The sequence below is a fragment of the Crocuta crocuta genome, unplaced genomic scaffold (genome assembly GCF_008692635.1).
Source record: "Crocuta crocuta isolate KB4526 unplaced genomic scaffold, BGI_CrCroc_1.0 scaffold160, whole genome shotgun sequence".
NCBI lineage: Eukaryota > Metazoa > Chordata > Mammalia > Carnivora > Hyaenidae > Crocuta > Crocuta crocuta.
Window position 1 is genome coordinate 3,009,615 of NW_027527591.1, and position 22,757 is coordinate 3,032,371.

At 36.6% G+C, this 22,757-nt stretch overlaps 1 protein-coding gene across 1 annotated transcript in view; it reads left to right on the plus strand.

The window, feature by feature from the left end:
- ACADL (acyl-CoA dehydrogenase long chain) overlaps positions 1–22,757 on the plus strand; it is a 52,212-nt gene that overhangs the window by 9,717 nt on the left and 19,738 nt on the right. The window contains exons 4-8 of the mRNA XM_077771343.1: positions 1,135–1,299; positions 10,317–10,383; positions 15,592–15,756; positions 16,611–16,712; positions 17,834–17,947. Of these exons, the coding sequence (XP_077627469.1) occupies positions 1,135–1,299; positions 10,317–10,383; positions 15,592–15,756; positions 16,611–16,712; positions 17,834–17,947 (613 nt within the window). The remainder of the gene's footprint in view (positions 1–1,134; positions 1,300–10,316; positions 10,384–15,591; positions 15,757–16,610; positions 16,713–17,833; positions 17,948–22,757) is intronic.

Below are 22,757 nucleotides of genomic sequence, written 5' to 3' on the forward strand. Positions count from 1 at the left end.
TCTTTTAGATGAAAAAAAGTTTATCCTTACTACCAGCCAAATGCAATTTAAATTAACCTGGAGGTTATCATTTTGAGTATTTGCAAAAGTCAGTGAAAATTCGAAATCATAATACTCTCTGCTTACAAAGTTGCAGTGAAAATGGCGTACCCATACTATTAGTGACATTATAAATTAGAACAATAAATGCTTTGGTGAAACATTCACCAATTTTAATTCAAAAAATGAAAATATTTCTGCTCTTTGATCCAAGATGCTACTTTGGAGAATTTATCTTATGGAAATAATTTAATAGAAAAAAGGGGAGTTATGTACAGAAATCATTGTCATGTTAGATCATAAACCTCCAAATATGGAAGCAATCTAAATGTCTGCTAGTTGGAGAATGAATAACTAAATTATTTTAAAAATGTAAATTATATTATATAAACAATTTGGAATATTTTATAGCTGTTCCAGCGTATTGTGACAACATGTAAAAAAAAGAAAAAAGACTTTTTCGTGCCTTATAATTAAAAAAAAAAAGTTAATAACTCAGTCGGTTAATCTTTCGACTTCGGCTTCGGTCATGATCTCACGGTTTTTGAGCTGGAGTACTGCTTTGCTGACAACTTGGAGCCTGGAGCCCGCTTCGGATTCTATGTCTCCCTCTCACTCTGGGCCTTCCGCACTTACTCTCTGTCTCTCTCTCTCTCTCAAAAATAAATAAACATTAAAAAAAAAGTTAGTTAAGGGCAAATTCACACCATGACTGTGACTGTATTAGAATATATGCCTATGGGCAAAGGTAATTCACCAAAATGAAAACAGTTGCTATGTTAGGGTAATACAATTGTAGATGATCCATACTTTGAAATGTTTTATCTTTTAATTCATTAGGTAAATACTCATGGAGCTCTGTTATAGTACTGTTAATTGTGCCAAAAATTAAAAGATTAGTAAAAACAAAGAAAATTTTCAGGAGCTCTAGGTTTGTGGGGAAACAGGCTAGTGTGGAACAATGTGTTAAGATTTAATAATTTGAAAAAAGAAGATTTAATAATTTGTTGTTTAGTTGAAAATCAAAGAAACTGAAAGCAGAACAAAATAACTATTTTGTGCCTTAATTTTTTTTTTCTTTTTTCTCTCTCTAAGAGCATATTCAAATTGTACAGGCCCAGGTTTTTTTCTTCATTCAAATATTGTCATGCCCTATATTGCACACTATGGCTCCAAAGAACAGATTAAGCATTTCATCCCCCAGATGACTGCTGGGAAATGTATTGGTGCCCTAGCAATGACGGAGCCTGGGGCTGGAAGGTAAATCAACATTCATTTGATTTTGATTTTTGGAAGCAGTGCCCTAACAGCCAGTATTTGCTCAGTACTCACTTCATACAAACACTGAATGATGTACGAGGAAGGATACAAAGATAAACACAAGTTTAATTTATAAGCTCAAGTAACTTCAAATTCTAGTAGGAAAATAAGGCCTTATCATATATAAAGCACAATAAAGCATAATATATGCTGTTTTCAGATATTTGTATAGGGTAATGCAAATAAAATGGTAGGGTGTGACTTGAATTTGGAGCATGGTAGATTTTGGATACGGTGTGACATTCATGTGACAATGTCCAGCAGGCTATTAGAGGTAGGGATATGGGATTCTGGATGCAGGCTGGGGTGGCAAGATTTGGAGCAATGGGAATGAAGAAGATAATTTATTCAGTCATTTGAAGGTTACTTACTAAGTGCCTTTAATGTGCCAGATACACAGTGGTGAACAAAAACAAATGTGCTCTCTATGTTTATTGAAGAGAATGACGAGAAACACATAAATAAATATATCCCTAATTATAAATTATGATAAGTACTATGAAGGAAATATGGTGCTATGCTAGAGATTAATGGTGTATGTGTGTTTCGTAGGAAAGGGAAAAATGAAATTAAAGATGAGTGCTAGAGAAGGCCTATAAAAAGGGTTACATGTAAACTGAGATGTGACAGCTTTACAATATAACTTGAAATCTGGAATTGTGATACTTCCAGTTCTGTTTTTCCTTTTCAAGATCGCTTTGCGATTTGGGGTCTTTTGTGATTCTATAGGATTATTTGTTGTAGTTCTATGAAAACTACTACTATTAGTATTTTGATAGGGATTGCATTAAACCTGGATTGCTTTGGGTAGTATAGGCATTTTAACTATATTTGTTCTTCCAACCCATGAACACGGAATGTCTTTCCTTTTCTCTGTGTTGTATTGAATTTCTTTCATCAGTGTTTTATAGTTTTCAGAGTACAGGTCTTTCACCTCTTTGGTTAAATTTATCCCTAGATATTATATTATTTTTGGTACAATGGTAAATGAGATTATTTTCTTAATTTCTCTTTCAGCTACTTCATTATTAGTATACAGAAAGGCAACAGATTTCTGTACATTGATTTGTATCCTGCAACTTTACTGAATTAATTTCAGTTCCAATAAACTTTTGATGGAGTCTTTAGGGTTTTCTATATATAGTATATGTTATCTGCAAATAGTAAAAGTTTTACTTATTCCTTACCAATGTGGATGCATCTTATTTCTTTTTGTTTAACTGCTGTGGGCTAAGACTTTAAGTACAGTGTGGAATGAAAGTGGTGATAGTGGACAGTTTTGTGTTGTTTCTGACCTTAAGGGAAAAACTCTTAGTTTTCCCCCATTGAGAATGAAGTTCACTGTAGGTTTTTCATATAACACTTTTATTATGTTGAGATATGTTTCCACTAGACCTACTTTGCTGAGGGTTTTTATCATGAATGGATGTTGTACTTTGTCAAATGCTTTTTCTGCATCTATCTTTTCTCTTATTAAGGTGACATATCACGTTGATTGATTTGTGAATATTGAAACTCCTTTGCATTCTGGGAATAAATCTCACTTGATCGTGGTAAATGATTTTTTTTTAATGTATTGTATTGTTGGCTTCATTTTGCTAGCATTTTATTGAGGATTTTTGCCTCTATGTTCATCAAAGATTTTGGCCTGTAGTTCTCTTTTTTTGTCTATCTGGTTTTAGTATCATGGTAATACTGGCCTAATAGAATGAATTTGGAAGTGTTCCTTCCTATTCTATTTTTTGGAATAGCTTCTTTTTATGTTTATTTATTTATTTTGAGAGAGAGAGAGAGACAGAGCATGTGAACACAAGTGGGGGAGGGGCAGAGAGAGAAAGTAAGAGAGAGAATCCCAAGCAGGCTTTGTGCTGCCAGCAGAGAGCCCAACACAGGGCTCAATCTTACAATCCTGAGTTGATGATTTGAGCCGAAATCAAGAGTTGGATGCTTAACCAACTGAGTCACCTTGGTGCCCAATATTTTTTGAAATAGTTTGAGAAGAATAGGTATTAACTCTTCTTTAAATGTTTGGTAGAATTTGCCTATGAAGCTGACTGGTCTTGAACTATTGTTTGTTGGGAGGTTTTTTTATTGATTCAATATCCTTGCTGGTAATTGGTCTGTTCAAATATTCTATATTCTATTCTATATTTTCCTGCTTCAGTTTTGATAAGTTATATGTTTCTAGGAATTTATCCTCTAAAATTTTCTATGACATTCTCTTACAATTGTTTGTGTTTCTGTGGTGTTGGTTATTTTTCTTCTTTCATTTGTGATTTTTTTTTTTTTTTTGCTGAGTCTTGCTAGAGGTTTATCAATTTTGTTCATGTTTTCAAAGAGCCAGCTCCTGGCTTCATTGATCTGTTCTATTGTTTTGTTTGTTGTTTTTGTTGTTGTTTTAGTTTCTATATTTTATGTCTGCTCTATTATTTCCTTCCTTCTGGTTTGGGGTTTTGTTTGTTCTTCCTTCTCTAGCTCCTTTGGGCCTAAGTTTAGGTTGTTCATTTGAGATTTTTCTTGCTTCTTAAGGTAGATCTGTATTGTTATAAACTTCTCTCTTAGAACTGATTTTGCTGCATTCCAAAGATTTTAAACTGTTGTGTTTTTATTTTCATTTGCTTCTATGTACTTTTTGATTTTTCTTTGATTTCTTATTTGACCCATTAATTGTTTACTAGCATGTTATTTAACCTCCATGTATTTGTGCTCTTTCTAGTTTTTTTTCTTCTGGTTAATTTCTAGTTTCATAACATTGTGGTAAGAAAAGATGCATGGTATGACTCTGATCTTTCTGAATTTGTTGAGACCTGTTTTGTAGCCTAATATGTGATCTATTCTGGAGAATGTTCCAGTTATATTACAAGTTATATTACAAAGCTGTAGTAATCAAAATAAGATGGTACTGACATAAAAATAGGCACATAGATCAATGGAACAGAATAGAAAACCCAGAAATAAGCCCACAATTATATGGTCAATTAATCTTTAACAAAGGAGGAAATAATATACAATAAGAAAAAGTCTCTTCAGTAAATGGTGCTGGAAAACTGGACAGCTACATGCAGAAGAATGAAACTGGACAATTTTACCCTATACATGAAAATAAACTCAAAATGTATGAAACCTAAAGGTGAGATCTGAAACCATAAAAATCCTAGAAAAGAGCACAGGCAGTAATTTCTCTGACATCAGCCATAGCAACATTTTTCTAGGTATATCTCCTGGAGCAAGGGAGATAAAAGCAAAAATAAACTATTGGGACCACATCAGACTACAAAGCTCCTTTACAGCAAAAGAAACAATCAACAAAACTAAAAACAACTCACTGAATAGGAGAAGATATTTGCAAATGACATACTTGATAAAAGGTTAGTATTCAAAGTATATAAAAAACTTCTACAACTCAACACCCTAACACCAAACAGTCCAATTTAAAAATGGGCAGAAGACATGAACAGACATTCACCCAAAGAGATACAGATGACTAACAGACACATGAAAAGATGCTCAACATCATTCATCTTCATGGAAATGTAAATCAAAACTACAATGAGATATCACTTCACATCCGTCAGGATGGCTAAGATGAAAAAACATAAAAAACCACAAGTGTAGGTGAAGATGTGGAGGCAAAGGAACCTTCATGCACTCTTGGTGAGAATGCAAACTGGTATAGCCACTGTGGAAAACAGTATGGAGGTTCCTCAAAAAATTAAAAATAGAGCTATCCTACAATCCAGCAATCGCACTAGTAGGTAATTACCCAAAAGTTACAAAAACACTAATTCAAAGGAATACATCTATCTCTGTTTATTGCATTATTTATAATAGTCACATTATGGAAGCAGCCCAAGTGTCCATTGATAGATAAATGGATAAAGAAGTGGGGTATATTTATATACCTTGTAATATTACTTAGCCATAAAAAAGAATGAAATCTTGCCATTTGGAACAATATGGATAGAGCTAGAGAGTATAATGCTAAGTGAAATAAGTCCGTCAAAGACAAATGCTGTATGATTTCATTCATATGTGACATTTAAGAAGCAAAACAAATGAGCAAAGGGAAAAAAGAAAGACAGAGAGAGACAAACTGAGAAAAAGACTCTTAACTATAGAGAACAAACTGACGGCTTACCTGAGGGAAGTGAGGGGCATGGCTGAAATAGGTAATGGGGACTAAGGAATGCACTTATGATGAGCACTGAATAATGTATAGAATTGCTGACTCACTATATTGTATACCTGAAATTAATATAACACTGTATGTTTACTAGGGTTAAAATTAAAACCTTAATACATAAAATAAACACCTACCTATATTACTACATTAAAAAAATAGTAACGTGAGATGTGACAAATGAGAAAGCACTAACTGTGCAAGAATGAAGGGCAGGAGCTTCCACCCGGTGGGACCTGGCCCTCGAGGATGAAAAGGAGAGCAAACAGGAAACCTTGGACATGATGCTTCCTTTGGAACTGTACAGAAGACAGCCACTGAGACGAAAGGATTGAGTTTGGAAGAAATCTAGACCAGTGCTGTCACGAGCATGAGGTGAAGTGAGTTTGAAAAGGTGATAGGACAGGAGTGAGAAGTTAGTAACATCAAGGCCACAAAACTGTTGAGGGTTGAGAAAAGATCATGGCAGGCCACTGGTGGTGATCTTTTGATTGTCGTTTCAGTAGAGAGAAGGGGCAGAAACTGCTTTGGATGAGAGATGGGCATTGAGAAAACAGATGTGGAGAACACAGACTAACTTTCAGAGTTTGTGGTGAAAGAGAGCGTAAAGAGAGGCAGTAGTGCGACAGGCCAGCGCAGTGAGGGGAAGGGTTTATGTTGAAGGGAACAGCAACTTCTAGGCCAATGGGAAGCAGGCAGTGCAGAGCAACAACATAAAGGCGTGGCAGAAGCAGTAACTGAAAACCAAGACTTGTTTCCACCAAGATCAGGACCTAATGTTTTACATTCTCTTTTCTGACAGTGCTATTTATTGTTAAGTGGCTTAGCATTCCATAGTGTGACTTGGCCACATGCTTAAATTGTATCTCTCCTTCCCAAATGTAAACCTATAATTACAGGCCAATGCTGATATTTAGTTTTGCCAAAGATAAAAGGTTTTTGTATGCTTCTTTTGCCTAAAAATGTAATCTAAGAGAAATACAAATTTAATCTCCCTTTGCTTTTAATTTAGATCGTTGTTCCAAGATAAGTGGGTGACTCACCAACATTTGGATTACATCATGTTAGCTCTGCAACAGTCTGTTCCTTTTCCAAGCCATTGAATGCTAGTTCTCCCTAGAGAACAATAAATCAGACATCCCAACTTGCCCCAACTTACACATGCAAACAAAGGCTTGCTTGATTTTTGTTTATTTAAGTTCTCTGTCCTCATCTGTGGTTAGGTGTATATACTTAAGAAGGAAACTGAGAACGAGAATGGAGAAAAAAAGGCAGATGGTTTGGAAGGTTTGTATGAGTGATGGAAGGGTAGCAAATTGGTCAGTTATTTAGAGACAAGCAAAGGGGCCATGTGAGTGAGCGCAGGGGTGAAGGAAAACAACAGATGCAGAAGAGTGTTCCGGTGTTGAGGACTTTCGGAAAAAAGAAAGAAAAAGCATGTGGGAGGTAAAGAAGAAAGATGGGGGATGGTTTGTTGCACCAGGTTTCAGGAACAATTTGTCTACTCTTACATTCTTGCTTTGATTTGGCCTTCACCAAAAAGGTGAAGTTTGCTAGCAAAGATCTAGGGTATCCTTGCTGCTTTTCCTTCCCACTTACATAGGAGACTCCCTAATGTGTAATTATGTGTATTTGTATGATACCTTAACATTTTGTACCTTTCATGCTGATTTTCTATTTGACTATCACAGTAATCTATATGAAGTGATACTGTGATCCCTATGTAAAGGAGAACAGAAAATGAGAAATGAAATATTTTAACCAAACTCATAGAACAAATAAATCTAGGACTACATTGGATCCAGAGTATTCTGACACCAGCTCTGTGACTGTGGGTGAAATGTCTGAACTTCAATGTTTGTATCAGTGATACTTAATACGATTATTGTGAAGGTCTGAATTCTTGGCAATGCTAAGTAGTATATATTTTAGTAGTATATTTTTAATATTTCATATTTACCATTCAAGAGCTTTTTTTAATCCACAAACTGAGCTGTGTCATTACCTTTGTTACTTTATCTTAATAAGCCATGTACTGATTTTAGGAACTAACATTTTATACTGACTTACAATGAAAATTATGTTAGAATACACTAGCACACAGCTTTAAAATGTTCCTTATAATAAAAATAATAGTAACAGGGGCACACTTAACTCAGTTGGTTAAGTGTCTGACTCTTGATTTCAGGTCATCAGGCTCCGCGATGAGCATAGAACCTGCTTAAGATTCTCTCTCTCTCTCTCTCTCTCTCTCGCTCTCGCTCTCGCTCTCGCTCTCTCCCTCTACCCCTCCCCCATAATGGTCTCTCTCCTCTCTCTTTCTCTCTCTCAAATAAAATTACAAAAAATTTTAAAAAGCTTTAAAAAATAAAAAGGCACCTGGCTGGGTGGCTCAGTCGGTTAAGTGTCCAACATCACCTCAGGTCATGATCTCACAGTTTGTGGGTTCAAGCCCCACATCGAGCTCTGTGCTGACAGCTAGCTCAGAGCCTGGAGCCTGTCTTCAGATTCTGTGTCTCCCTCTCTCTCTGCCCCTCTTCAACTCTCATTCTCTCTCAAAAATAAATATTTTTTTAAAAAGCTTTAAAAAGATAAAATGTCCCTTATAGTCATTTATCCTTTTACTGAAAACAAAGCTACAGATTTTTGTCATTTAACTTACCCTTCAAACAAATGCCTTGTTTACAATGTCCGGTGTCCCCAAGACCAGCTCCAGGTTCAGTGATTAGCGAGGAGTCACAGGATTCAGCATATAATTGTCTTCACCGTGTAATTTATTTCAGTGACAGAATACAAAACAAAATCGGCAAAAGGAAAAGCCTCGTGCACTGGAATGCATAGAAAATCAGGTGCAGAGCTTCTGTGAGCCCTTTCAGTGGAGTACCCCAGGACTCGTGTAATTCCTTAGCAGCCAGTTGTGAGAGTACCTGTGGACTGTTACCTACCAGTGTAGCTCGTTAGAGACTCAGTGCCCAGAATTCTACTGGAGGTCGGGCACAGAAACACTCTCTGCCTAGCATATGACATAGGCTGAGATTCCCAGAAGAAAAACATGTGTTCAGCATAAATCATATGATTTACACAAACAGTTTGAATACAGTGAGCTACTCCTATCTGTTCTGCTAATGGTGGGAATCTTCCTGAACTCCAAATTCACAGAGACCAGCCAAAGAGCCAATCTTGTAACCAGGCTTTTCTAAAGATAGCAGCCTGAGACCTGCTGTATTAATTCCTTTCTGCACATTTGGCATCTTTGAGAATGTAAATTAGCAAATGTTTGAGTGCTTTTGTGTGCAAAGCAGTATGCTAGGTGAAGGGCATGGAAACTTGATATATCGTTTGTCCTCAAAAGACTTGAGTCTGGGAAGTGGTGTAGGCATAAAGGTAAGATCTTTTTATTAACCCCGGAAATTCAAGATAAATGCTGTAAGCGATTGTTATTTTCCTATGGTTTCTGTAACAAATGACCACAAACTTGGTGGCATCACAAGGCAGACATTTATTCTCTCATAGTTCTAAAGGCCATAAGTGCAAAATCAGTATAAATTAACCCAAGTCAAGATATCTCCAAAGCTTCACTCCTTCTAGACATTCTAGGGCAGAATCCATTCCTTGCCTCTTCCATCTCCTGGTGGCTGACATTCACTGTTCCCTGCTTTGTGTTCTCTTCATTCCAACCTGCCTCGGTCCTCACATTTCCCCTCCTCTTCTGCCTGTGTAATTTCCTGCTGCCTCTCTTTCACAGGGACATTTGCATTTCAGGCCCACCCATCAGATAATCCAAGATAGTCTCCCATCTCAAGATCCTTAAATTACTCACATCTTCAAGACCTTTTTTCTAGGTCCCTTTCCAAGGATTAGGACTTATTATATTCAGGGTCATTATTCAGCCTGATACAAAGAGCAATAAAGTGCCATGGAGTATATAATATAAAGACCATATTCAAGAAGAAGAATCAGGAGAAGTGATGTAGACTATTTATACATGATGGTATTCATTCTAGGATATTTATAAAAATTAGAAACTACTAATTGTTCAACAATAGATTGCTTGAAGAAAATGATAAATCTATACAATGTAATTCTATGCCATTGATAAAAATGAAATTATAGAAAAGCATTAGATATTATTGAAAGGTCGAAATCACATATGTGGTTCAAGTTTTATAAAAATATGCGTGTGTGTATCTATTTCCACTGAAAAATGGTGGAGGGATGTATTTTAGAAATGTTTACTCTAGGAAGTAATTTTTTTTCAGTATTTTTCCTTTGTCAGAAATATTGTCTGTACACTTTGTATTTTAATTATGGATATTTGTTTATATTTAGAAAAATAATCTATTGCATGTTTAGAGCAGGCTTGTTAAAGGAAGCATTTTAAATAGCTAAATTTTGATCAACAGAGATAGGGGAAGGAATCAAGATGAATAGAGGCAGGCAAATATATGGTGACAAATAATTTCAAATATAGTGGGCTTTGAGATGCAATCTGAGTCCAATTTGGGGATCTACTTGGGAGTTTTATGCTCTATAAAATCTGGCCATTTTATGTAATCTTAATCATATATTCATTTATACAAGAGGTTTAGAATATAATACATCAGACGTGGTTTTTCAGTGCATTTGTGTGAACATTCTTAATGTTAGTTAGAAGTCAATTTTTTTCATGATATGAACAGTTTGAATTATCACATTATATACATACTTACATAACAACACTTAAGTAATTCAGTTTTTACCAACTAATGAATTTTCCTTCATTTTAAAAAAAATATAGTGATTTGCAAGGAATAAGAACAAATGCCAAAAAGGACGGAAGTGACTGGATTCTCAATGGAAGCAAGGTATGTAAAGAGGGGCTTCTACAGCCCTTCTGTCCTGAGTCATGCCATGAGTAACAGTGTCTCAGAGACTACTCCTTATTGATTCTCTTTCTATGGACTCATGTAATAATTTAATTTACTTAAGTTGTTTTGTTTTGGGGACAGTGTGAATTTTGCAACACTACATATTACATGAGATCTGTTCTTCTTGTATGTTTCATTTTGCTGGCTCCCCTCATTAATATGGCAAAAGTTTTAGCTTCCAAACAGTCCTTATCAAGCCAGAAAGGGGGAAGAAGAGGCTCACATTGTACAAATATGAGACAAACGATAATTAATAAACTTGATATTAATGAAAAATTGGGGATAAAATCTTACCTTGTAAATATCAAGAAGAGTTTCAAAAATTCTTAGGAGAGAAGGATAGCTTTGATAGAATTTGAGAGCCCTTTAATCTTTCTGAGAGTCACATCAACCCAGATGAATTGGGAAGTCCCTCCAATTAAGGTTACAGAAAGGCTAAGCGGTGAATATGTCCCTTAGAATTTATTACTAATGACAGAGGATTTTGTTTACCTAAAACTGTGTCTGGTACACACTCAGTAAATATTTATTGTTGACTGAGTGTTAAGTGAAGGAAAGATGTTTATTTTCTGCACTAAGGAGGTCTTTCCGAAAATTGTTTCAAAGCCTATTGAAGAACTAATTTATGTTTGTTTTCTTTGAATTTTTTTAAACTTATAATTAGTTTTAGACTAATTTTTTTGCATTTACACAATCACAAGTTTGAATGTTATGGTACTGTCAAACTGCTGTAAAATTTTGTAAACAGTCTTGATTTCTTTACTTATGTTATCAAGGACTAATAGCAGCTTGTGGGCTGGCATGGGTCTGAAGAATATGTTTTGAGCATCCTAGGTCTAAAGACCATTCCATAATCTAGTTTTACAGTTATTGATACAGAAAAATAGTATCTGTGGTATCAAATAAATTTAGAAAATGTGTGTAACTTCTCTTTGATATGCTAATGTGCTTTATAAACCTCTAAAAGTTGGATACAATACGTCTTATGCCCTAGGGAATTCTCTTTATAGATTATCTTGAGTCACTAGTATTTTCCCAAACATACTTTTTGTCGTAGACTCTGGGTCTGGTGTTCTCTCTTGTCCAGCAAAAGAGCGGATACAGGATTGACATGTGAGAGAGGCTAATGTCTGGGAGGAAACAAAAGTGCTGAGTAAGGGTCCTTACTCCATTTTTATTAGGATCAGAAAGCCAAAAAGCATGATAGACATGCACAAAGAGGCAATGAAACCATGAACATTAACTCATAGGTGTGAGGGAAAGGGGATTTTGATGATATTTGGTGTTAGAGGTTTGGGTCAATACAAAACAAAATCCTGGTGCTGGGCAGAAGGTTTTTTATAGCAAACATGAGACACTAACTGTTTACCTAAACTGGCCTAGGGGACAAGAAGAACAGAGCATGCTAGGGGCGCCTGGGTGGCTCAGTCGGTTAAGCGTCCAACTTCGGCTCAGGTCATGATCTCATGGTTCATGGGTTTGAGCCCTATGTCGGGCTCTGTGCTGATAGCCAGCTCAGAGCCTGGAGCCTGTTTCGAATTCTGTATCTCCCTCTCTTTCTGACCCGCGCTCGCTCGCGCGTGCTCGCGCTCGCTCGCTCGCGCGCTCTCTCTCTCTCAGAAATAAATAAAAAATTAAAAAAAAAATTTTTAAAAAGAACAAAGCACGCTACCTCAGGGTCAACAAGGCACCTTTCTTTTGCTAATTAACTCCAGCTCTGGGAACTTTGCCTTGCTGCAGTCTTAAGTCTTGATTTCCTGTTTTTGTCCTTCTTTCCTGTGAAAACAGGTTTCTGCTATTGTACTAAGGGGACCGAGAGGAGGGGGGAAGCATTCCCACCCTGAATACCTAATTTTGTTTATCTCATTTTGGGTGTTTTCAACCTGAGATTTCCTATTCCAGTACTTGTCCTCTACTGGGGTCTTTTGCCCTGTTTACCTAATCTTGTTTACCCAACCTTGGGTGGCTTCATTCTGTGGCTTTTTAATTCTTTATGCCTTGTTAACTCATCCATGCACCCTCAGGGAATTAGTAACTTGTTCCCCACAACTTTGTCCTAAGGATTATAATAAAGATGCGTCTATTCCTGTATAATCATCACTTAACTCTGCACGCAGAGGGCCACTGAAGACTAAGATATTTGGTCAAATGGGAACCACATTCTCCTGTGACTCCAGCTTTGTTAGCAGGTCTTCTGTGGGAACCATCCAGGAAAGCACCATTGATTATTTCCAAACCTCTATTAGAAATAACAAAAAGTTGAAAGGAAGCAAAAGTAAAGGAATAAGTAAGTGAATATAGTACCTTAATAAGATGACCTAAGGGGAACCTAGTGGCTCAGTCAGTTAAGCATTGACTTTGATTTTGGCTCAGGTCATGATTTCATGGTTTGAGATATTGAGCCCTGTGTTGGGCTCCATGCCAACAGCATGGAACTTTCTTGGGATTCTTTCTCTACCCTCTCTCTGCCTTTCCCCTCCCCCCAATAAATAAATAAACTGAAAAAAAAAATGACCTAAGATGAGCCCATTAAAGCATCAACACATAGTATCTAATGGTTTAGGAAAATAATTACATTAAATGAAGAGATCAAGTTAATAACTTTTATATACATAGGTATCAGCTAAGTAACAAAATGCACATATATTTCAACTACATTAAAAGGGAAAAAACAGAAAGGAAATTCATAATGGTGTCTATATGATGGACTCAAGGATTTTTTTTCCTTTTTCCTTATAACAATATACTATTTATAATGTCTACAATGAACTTATAAGCATTAAATACCCCCCAAAATGATGACCCTCAGTAGGGATAATCCCAGCCTTATTAAGAGTTTTGACTGTCATAATTAGGAATGAAATTGAGAAAGTCCTTTTACAAAGAGAATTTTCTTATAAGTAAAGGAAAGCAGTCATGCTGGAAATACTCGCCTTATGTCAGACTCTTGCAGAAATGGTTCAGAATCGATTAACCTTCTTCCATAATTGTGTCTAAAAAAACTGCTGAAGAATTCTATTCACTATTAGCAAATTGAAGTCAGGGTGTTAAAGTGAACACTTTTTGCTCTGTAAACAGCTCCTCCCTTCCTTTCATCCCATTATTTGTCTTTTATCTATAATAATGTCTGTTAATATATGTCTGAGACCATGAATTTAGAGCTTACAGACACTAATCCCTGGACATGTGATTCAAAACAGAAAACCACTACTTCAGCAATTCAACCCTACACATGCACAGATGGTCATTATTCTCCTGGAAAGATATGAAATTGGGAGACTTGACAGGTTTTTGAGCAAGTGGTGCAATGGAGCAATATTGTAGAAAAATATTTTTGCCATGATGTATAAATTTTTTTTCAGGAATACATTTTTCTCATTTATTCAGCAAACTCCTTGAAGGACTTCTATATGCCAAACACTATTGTAAGCACTGATGAGAGGTAAATGAATAGAGAATAGTCCCTGCTCTCGAGAAGCTCCTTGTACAGAAAAAATGTTGAGGGTCTTTGATTGTCGTGTCACTTATAACCAGGCCACCACCCACCTTCACTTGCTATCATATAGACAACACTAACATCATAGGCTTATTTCCCATTATTTGTATGTACAGCACTGTGGCTTTTAGAACATAAATCTTATAAAAAGCATGGATGTCAGGTGATGGGAGTAACCAATGCCATTTTGTACCCCTACTATTTCAAAGGGACAGAGACAAGAATAGATCATTTGAATACAGTTCAATAAATGCTAAGATGGTGGTGAATTCAGGGTGCTTATGGGAGCACTGAACCTGGCCTGGAGAATTTGGGAAGACTTTTTGGAAGAACTCTGAACTTAGTCCAGAATGATAGGATTTATCCTAGCCTTAGGAAACAGCCTCTCCAGTGGAGGGAATGAGATTTCCGGAGACACATAGGTAAAGAAGACCTTGGAATAGAGAGGACAGCAAATAGTTCAGTGGAGTTGACCTGAGGACAGTGAATGAGAAAAATGGGACAAATGATCAGGCTGGACTGGTTAAGCTAGTGCCAGTTTTTCATGAGTTTTATATGCCCCTCTAAAGGTTTACAACTTATCCTGAGGCCTATTACGGAGCTATTCAAATTTTTAAAAATATGAAAATGATATGATTAGATTGCATTATAAAAAGGTCTCTGACATCATGATGGATAATAGAGGTGAAGAGACATCAGTTGTGGGAACTTAAGAAATGATGAGGCCTCGAAATAAGGTAATGGCAATGGAAGAGAAAGGAAGTGAGTAGATTCATAAAGTATTGACATGGATTAGAGAGAATTAGATATCAAATTTAATATGAAGCAAGATGATAACATGATTTTTTTTTGGCACCATTCACTGAGATAGGAAAAATAGATTGATATTCAAGATTAGTTAAGAGTTAAGGGTAGGAACGGATATGTTCTGCCCATGAATCATCAAATGGACTCTCCAGAGGCAGGTAAGTATACAGGTCTGAAACCTAGCAAGAAATTTGACTTAAAGATTTGGAGTCATCAGCAGATCAATAGTAATTAAAGCCATGGAAGTGCTTGAGATGACCCAGGAAAGACACAAAATGGGTTAATTATTAATATTTGTGCTGGATGTATTTCTTTGATAAATAAATATCATCTGGTATTCTAATATCTCTTATTTAGTATCCCTCTTTAATCACTATCTCCTTATTGAGGCCATTTGGAAAAAAGTAGGCCATGTAACATCCAAATCAAATCCATTCTTTTTCAAAACTGTTATGAGAGTACAAATACTTTAATGTTGCCATTTAGAACAGATTCCTTTTTTTCATCTGCGATTTCTTTCTAAAATACAGTTTATCATTTTAATAAGAGTATTTTGCTTTAATTTAGAAAAGGTATAAGCTCTGTTCATTATTATTTACAGTATTAATTGTGTAATGAAAATGTACTGACTTCATTCTTTGAAGCAATGGGTTGTTTTCCCTGTACTCTTTAATAACCTGATATATAAATAATCAACACTGAAGATACTTGGGTAGAGTACAAAGAGAAGCATAATGCATGTCTTGTCTGGTTTAGTCTTCTTGAATATACTTTCCTCCCATCATGACTTAAACATGGACCTGATTTATTGTGGAGTGTCACAGTATATTTGGGGTTTGCAGGTATTCATCAGTAATGGGTGCCTAAGTGACATTGTGATCGTAGTGGCAATCACAAATCGTGAAGCTCATTCTCCTGCCCATGGCATTAGCCTTTTTTTGGTGGAAACTGGAATGAAAGGATTTATCAAGGGACGAAAGCTACATAAAATGGGACTAAAAGCCCAGGTAAGTTACAATATGAATTATTAATTATAAATCATTGAGTTTACTCAATTATACTTTGTAGAACTACATATAGCAAATCATACCTTCCTACGTCAGATTCTGAAAATATGCTTTTCAGAAATGGAAAGGGAGGAGTGCCCAGGTGGCTCAATTGGTTGAGCTTCTGACTCTTGATTTCAGCTCAGGTCATGATCTCACTGTTTGTGAGTTTGAGCCCTGCATCTGTGCTGTCAGCCCAGAACCTGGTTGGGATTCTTTTCTCCCACTCTCTCTTTGCCCCTCCGCCCCTCATGCTTGCTCTCTCCAAACTAACAAACATTTTTTTAAAAAAAGGTAAGATTTATTCCATTTATCCAACTGTATCTCTTTGTGCTGTTTAGTAGTGGAAGTGAATCAGCATATTTTGAATATCTGCTTCAGAAATGGCAAACTTAATTATATATTAATAGACCTTATATTAAATTGATTGAAGAAAATTATGAAATAAAAGCAGAAAATATTTTTCTATTATTTGGTAATTATTTGGTAGTTTTCTCATTACCAAAAGGAAAAACATGTTTTACTTAATATGCGTGAGAAATCCTTAGCTCTCAGTACATACAAATCTGGAGGAGACTGGAACTAGAATGACGGAGTATTGCAGTGGGAAAGCCACAAATTTTTAGAATCAGATGGATCTGGGTTTGAATCCCTGGTGTACTACCTATTAGATGTATTCATTAACCACTCCAACTTGGCTTCCAGTTTGTTTTGTTCTTGTTTTTGTTGCCCTTAAATGGAAATAATACTCACCTCATTAGTGTGTTAGGAGATTTAAGTGAGATAATTCTGTACTTAATTGTATGACCCCTTAGGATACTGCAGAATTATTCTTTGAAGATGTACGGTTGCCACCTAGTGCCCTACTTGGAGAAGAGAATAAAGGCTTCTATTACCTCATGCAAGAGCTTCCACAGGTCAGAATTATTAAAGATTCCATCTTTTGATTAACTAATAAAGTAAAATGAAATAATATAGAATTATGTAAACTCATGCATATAAAACTTGTGATATAGCCAATCATTTGAATAAACTTAAAGTTGAAAAAAAACCCTGACTTCTTGGGATGCCTGGGTGGCTCAGTTGGTTAAGCATCAGACTCTTAATCTCAACTCAGACCTTCATCTCAGGGTCATGAGTTCAGGCCCCATATTGGGTTCTGTGCTGTGTGTGGAGCCTACATAAACAAACAAACAAACAACCTGAGTTTTATAGGCTAGATAAGTAAATAAATGAACTCAGGGATATCCAATCAAAGCTTATAAATGAGTAGGGAAATTAGGTACTTTAGTTCTTTGATACCTTCTTAGAATGACATTAGCTTCTTAACTACAAGTCAAGAATTCTTAGCTCCTTGTAAGGAAATATCAGCCAAACATTTGGCAGAATTTTTTTTTTTTTTTAATGATACCAGGGAATCGTCCTGAAAAGTTTTAGCCCATTTAGTCAGCTCTCACTTCTGTGTTTTTGGAGTGTGGTGCCTAAGTGATTGTTGGACCTCACATGCCAGCATAGAAATATAGGTGCATTTGCCTAGGGACTGCCACAGCCTGGGCTAAACTGGAGTCAAGGCTAGGAATACTGCCATAGAAATAGAATACAAAAATCACCAGCAAGATGGATTTAAACTGACCATGCATGCTTTTGCACTAGGAGGCAGAATTTAACTTATCCACTTTAAGAGGTTGATTTCCATAGACCCATTAGAATATGTAGAACACAGAGATCAATAAATAAAAATCAGCAATTTCATATTTCTTTTCTCATAGATGATTGATGAAAAGAAGGAGTAAAATAAATGATGTCTATATATGTAGTAAAGACAGACATTTATAAAAATAAAGGATTTGTTTTAAAGAATTTTGGATATATCAAAATATTCTTATATATCTATGGGAGCATTTTCTTATAGAGTTAAGAAATAAAATAATTTTAAGGAGTTTTATAAAGATTATTTATTGGATTTCTTATCATCAAAATCATGCAAAAAACACTTGTGGAATTAGAATGATGCTTAAGACCTAATTTTGGGTTCTAGGAAAGGCTGATAATTGCTGAATTTGCAGTGTCAGGCAGTGAATTCATGTTCGAAGAAACCAGGAATTATGTTAGAGGAAGAAAAGCTTTTGGGAAAACGGTTGCAGATTTACAGGTAAGCTTACTATCATGATTTAGTATTAAGTGACATCAATTTCCTCTTCTAAACACAAATATGGAGTAATTTTCATAGAAGTGGTATTAGAATTCATGAAGGTGGACGAGAGCCCTGAGGGAGAAAGAGTAGAGAGTAAGATAAGAAGAGATTGGTTCTAGGGCAGAGTCCTGAGAAAAATGTAGGATTTAAAGGTGGCATAGGAGGAAAGAACCTGCAAAAGACAACAGAGGATGAAGGGCTAGAAAGAAAAGAGCAAACCAGGCAAGGAGTGTCACAGAAGCCAAGAGAAAAGAAGATTTCAAGTAGGCAGAAGTAGGGCCAAAGGTTGCTTAGAGGGAAAACAAGATAAGAGTCAAGAGTGTCCATTGGACATAGCAATAGGGAGCTGATAATGGACTAGAGTGGGGTCAAGCCAGACCAGAGGAAGTAAAGATACTGATGGCACATGGCTCTTTCCTGAGCTTGGCTGTGAGTGGTGGTTAAGAGAAAGATGGTTACTAGGGAGTAAGAAGAAGATGGGGGGTGGCAGGCAGAATCTTGGGGTCAAGTAACATATTGTAGTTTTAAGTGTTTTTGTTACTGTTAGAATGAGAATGCCGGAAGCATGTTTTAATACCTAGAGAAAGGATTTAATAAAGAAGGAAAGATTGTAGATATGAAGAAGATAACTGCATAGGATATTTGAGAAAGCATTTAGGTGTGGGTGCCAAAGCACATGGAAAGATCGGCCTTCCCACCCACCCCCACAGCAGAGGTGTTTCCTCCATTGTAACAGAAGAAATGATGAAAGGATGGGTATGAGTTCAGTCAAACCCTTAGCTCTCCTGGTAGAAAATTGCAAAAGCTCTTTATGAAGACTTCCATTTTCCTTAATAACATACGGAAACTCAGCTCTTAGAGAGAGGTGAGTGAAGGGGACATGGAGGTGTCCAAAGAGAGTGAGGAAGATTTGAAATAGCCTTTCAAAGTAAGAGACTGAACGAACTAGAGAAATATAGTAAGGCTGTGAGCAGTATTGAGGACTCAGATGAGGTTAATGATTATGGATTTATAATAGCACCTTCTGCTTTTTTGTGTTTTAGATTTACTAGGATTTAGCTGTCAAGGATCAAGCACTGAGAAGGTTAAACCTTGTTTAAGGTTTTGCAGGGAAGCTTAAGGTATTTGCCAAAGAACTCAGCACATGGTGGCCATAATCACTAACCATACCAATCAAATATTAGACTCTAGTTTCTTCTTAAATGAAAGAAAAATTTATACACAGTTTAGGCATAAAATTGAGTAAACATTTTACCACCAAAAAACCCGGAATTGGAAATTTACTTGAACAGTTTCAAGTGGAATGGCTTAGATGAAGGGCTTTATGAAGGGCAAGGCAGAGATGAAACACTTTGGTAGACTTTAGGACCAGCATTACAGAAATTAACCTCAGATGGGATGCCTGGGTGGCTCAACCGGTTAAGCGTCCGACTTCAGCTCAGGCCATGATCTCACGATTCGTGGGTTCGAGCCCCACATCAGGCTCTGTGCTGACAGTTCAGAGCCTGGAGCCTGCTTCAGATTCTGTGTCTCCCTCTTTCTCTGACCCTCCCCTGATCACGCTCTCTCTCTCTCTCTCTCTCTCAGAAATAAATAAAACCTTTTTTTAAAAAGTTAAAAAAAAACAAAGAAAAGAAATTAACTTCAGTCATAGTTAAGCCCTAGATCAGCTACTTGGATCTCCATGGTCTAGTCAGGCTATATGATCTCTCTAGGAAGCATTTTCTTATTTGCAAGAATTGAATGATATCTGTAGCTACCTCATAGAATTGATGTGAGGATTAGACAAGATACTACACACAAAGTGCTCGGAATATTGCCTGGCAAAGTAAGCACTCATTAAAGTTTGTGATTTTTCCCTTACATAATGTCATCTATTTTGCTCCAATAAAGGAACTTACTCTGGTGTTCATCAAGTAAACTTTTTCCATTCCGAAAAAACTTCTTTGTATCCTTTCTTATTAGCATAACAAATCTAAAAATAGTTGTTCTGAATCTATAAAAATGAGGCACACACTTTAGAAAACATTTTTAAAAAACAATATGACTTGACTTGCCTAAATTGTGATTTCCTTAAGAGTAAGGATTTTAGGGGTACCTGGGTGGCTCAGTTAGTTGAGAATCTGACTTAGGTCAGGTCATGATCACATGGTTTGTGAGTTTGAGCCCCATATTGGGCTCGCTGCTGTCAGCACAGAGCCCGCTTCAGATCTTCTGTCCCCCTATCACTGCCCCTCCCCCTATCAAAAATAAACATTAAAAAAAAAAAAAAAAGAGGAGCGCCTGGATGGCTCCATTGGTTAAGCAACTTGATTTCGGCTCAGGTCACAATCTCACAGTTTTGTGAGTTCAAGCCCAGTGTCAGGCTCTGCACTGAGCCTGTGGAGTCTGCTGGGGATTCTGTCTCTCTCAAAATAAATAAATAAACTTAACGGAAAAAAATAATTAAAAATTTTAAAAAGAATAATGATTTTAGGGGAGCCTGGTTACTCAGTTAAGCATCCAACTCTTGATTTTGGCTCAAGTCATGATCTTGCAGCTCATGAGTTTGAGTGCCAGGTCAGGATCCACACTACAGTGCAGAGCCTACTTCAGATTCTCTTTCTCCCTCTCTCTGCCTCTCTCCAACTCATGTTCTCTCTCTTTCTCTCAAAACAAATAAATAAACATTAAATAATAATAAGAATAAGTGACTTAAAAAAAGAGTAAGGATTTTATACTTTATATTCCTTTTCATTTGCACATCATTAATTTACACCTATCAGTGATTCTCAGTGATTGCCCTCTTCCCCTCAAACATTTAAGACTGTCAGGAAGTGGGGTACACAGCGACTGGGGGTATTTTTGGTATTTAGTGCTCCTTATAAAATGTATTTCTTAATGCAACTTGAAATTCAAAATTACTCCTTACTCTATGAGCTGCAGAATGGATGTTGTCTTAGCCAAGCATGAAAACAGCATTAATCTCATTGTCCATCTCAGGCAGAGCTCTTGGGTGACCAGGTGCATAGTCAATGAGCAGTAATATTTGGAAGAAATTTTTTTCGCGAGCAGTTGATCTCAACAGTGGGCTTAAAACATGCAATTAGCCAACCATGTTGTAAATAGATGTGCTGTCATCCAGGCTTTATTTTGCCAGTTCTAGAGCACAGGCAGAGTAGATTTAGCATCATTCTTAAAGGCCTTAGGATTTTCAGAGTAGTAAGTGAACATTGGCTTCAACTTAAAGTCACCAGCTGCATTAGCCCCTAATAAGAAAGTCAGCCTGTCCTTTGAAGCCTTGAAGCCAGGCATTGATATCTTCCTAGCTATGAAAGTCCTAGATGGCATCTTCCTGCAATGTAAGGCTGTTTTATCTACTTTGAAAATCTGTTGTTTAGTGTGGCCACCTTTGTTAATTATCTTAGCTAGAATTTCTGGATAACCTGCCTCAGTTTCCTCATCAGTGATGCTGCCTCGCCTTGCACATGTATGTTATGGAGAGGGCTTCTTTCCTTAAGCCACAGGAATCAACCTCTCCCAACTTCAAACTTCTTTCTCAGTTTTCATAGAATTGAAGAGAGTTAGGGCCTTGCTCTGGATTAGGTTTTGGCTTCAGGGGATGTTGTGGCTAGTTGGATTTTCTATCTAGACCACTAAAACTTTCTCCATCTCAGCAACATGTCTTCTTCACTTTTTTATCATTCACGTATTCATTGGAGTAGCACTTTTCATTTCCTTTAAGAATTTTTCCTTTGCATTCCCAGCTTGGCTGACTAGCACAAGAGGCCAGGCTTCCAGCCTATCTTGGCTTTTGACATAAGTGAGCTTAGTTATTTCTAGCTTTTGATTTAAAGAGAGACGTGTGACTTTTCCTTTCACCTGAACACTTAGGGGCCATTGTAGGGCTGTTGATGGGTATCATTTCAGTATTGTTGTGTCTGAGGGAGTCGGGGGGCTGAAGGAGGAGGAGAGACAGGGGAACGACTGGCCAGCGGAAAGGTCAGAACACACACAACATTTATGGATCAAATTCACTTTCTTATATGGATGTGGTTCATGGTGCCTCAAAACAAGAGGGAGAGTAACATCAAAGTTCACTGATAACCATAACAAATATTTTAATAGTGAAAAAGTTTGAAACATTGTGAAAGTTACCAAAATACAATGCAGAGACATGTGAGCAAATGCTGTTGGAAAGATGGCACCAATAGACTAGCTCAACATAGGGTTGCAACAGGCCTTCAATTTGGAAAAAATGCAACATCTGCAAATGCAATAAAGTAAACAGCAACAAAACAAAGTGTGCCTGTAATAGCTTTGACTTCTGAAATCCAACCACCACTACTTCATGCCTGTAGCCCTATTACGGACAGTATAAAAAGTACATCAGATAGGCATATTTTCCATCCCCTTGGTCATCTACATTTCCTTTTATGGAATTCATATTAAATTATCACAAGGATGACTATGATATTACCCAGGCTGTTTATAGCATAGAACGTTAAATATGATTTGACATTTGACCATGAAGGAAATAGAAAATTGGTATAATGAAGAAAAAAGGTTTGTAATATATGCATTTGATTGATACATATACTAAATAAATACATATATTTTGATAGCAAAAAGAGAGGATATAGTTTTAATCTTTTTCAAGCAAGCACCATTTTATTGTTGCCTTCTTTCAAAGGTAGTTTACCAAACTGTCACTAGGTGGCAGTAGCATCGCTTCCACCAGTGTACTACAGCTACCTGTAATACGGTTTTCCAAGAAAATATATGTGTT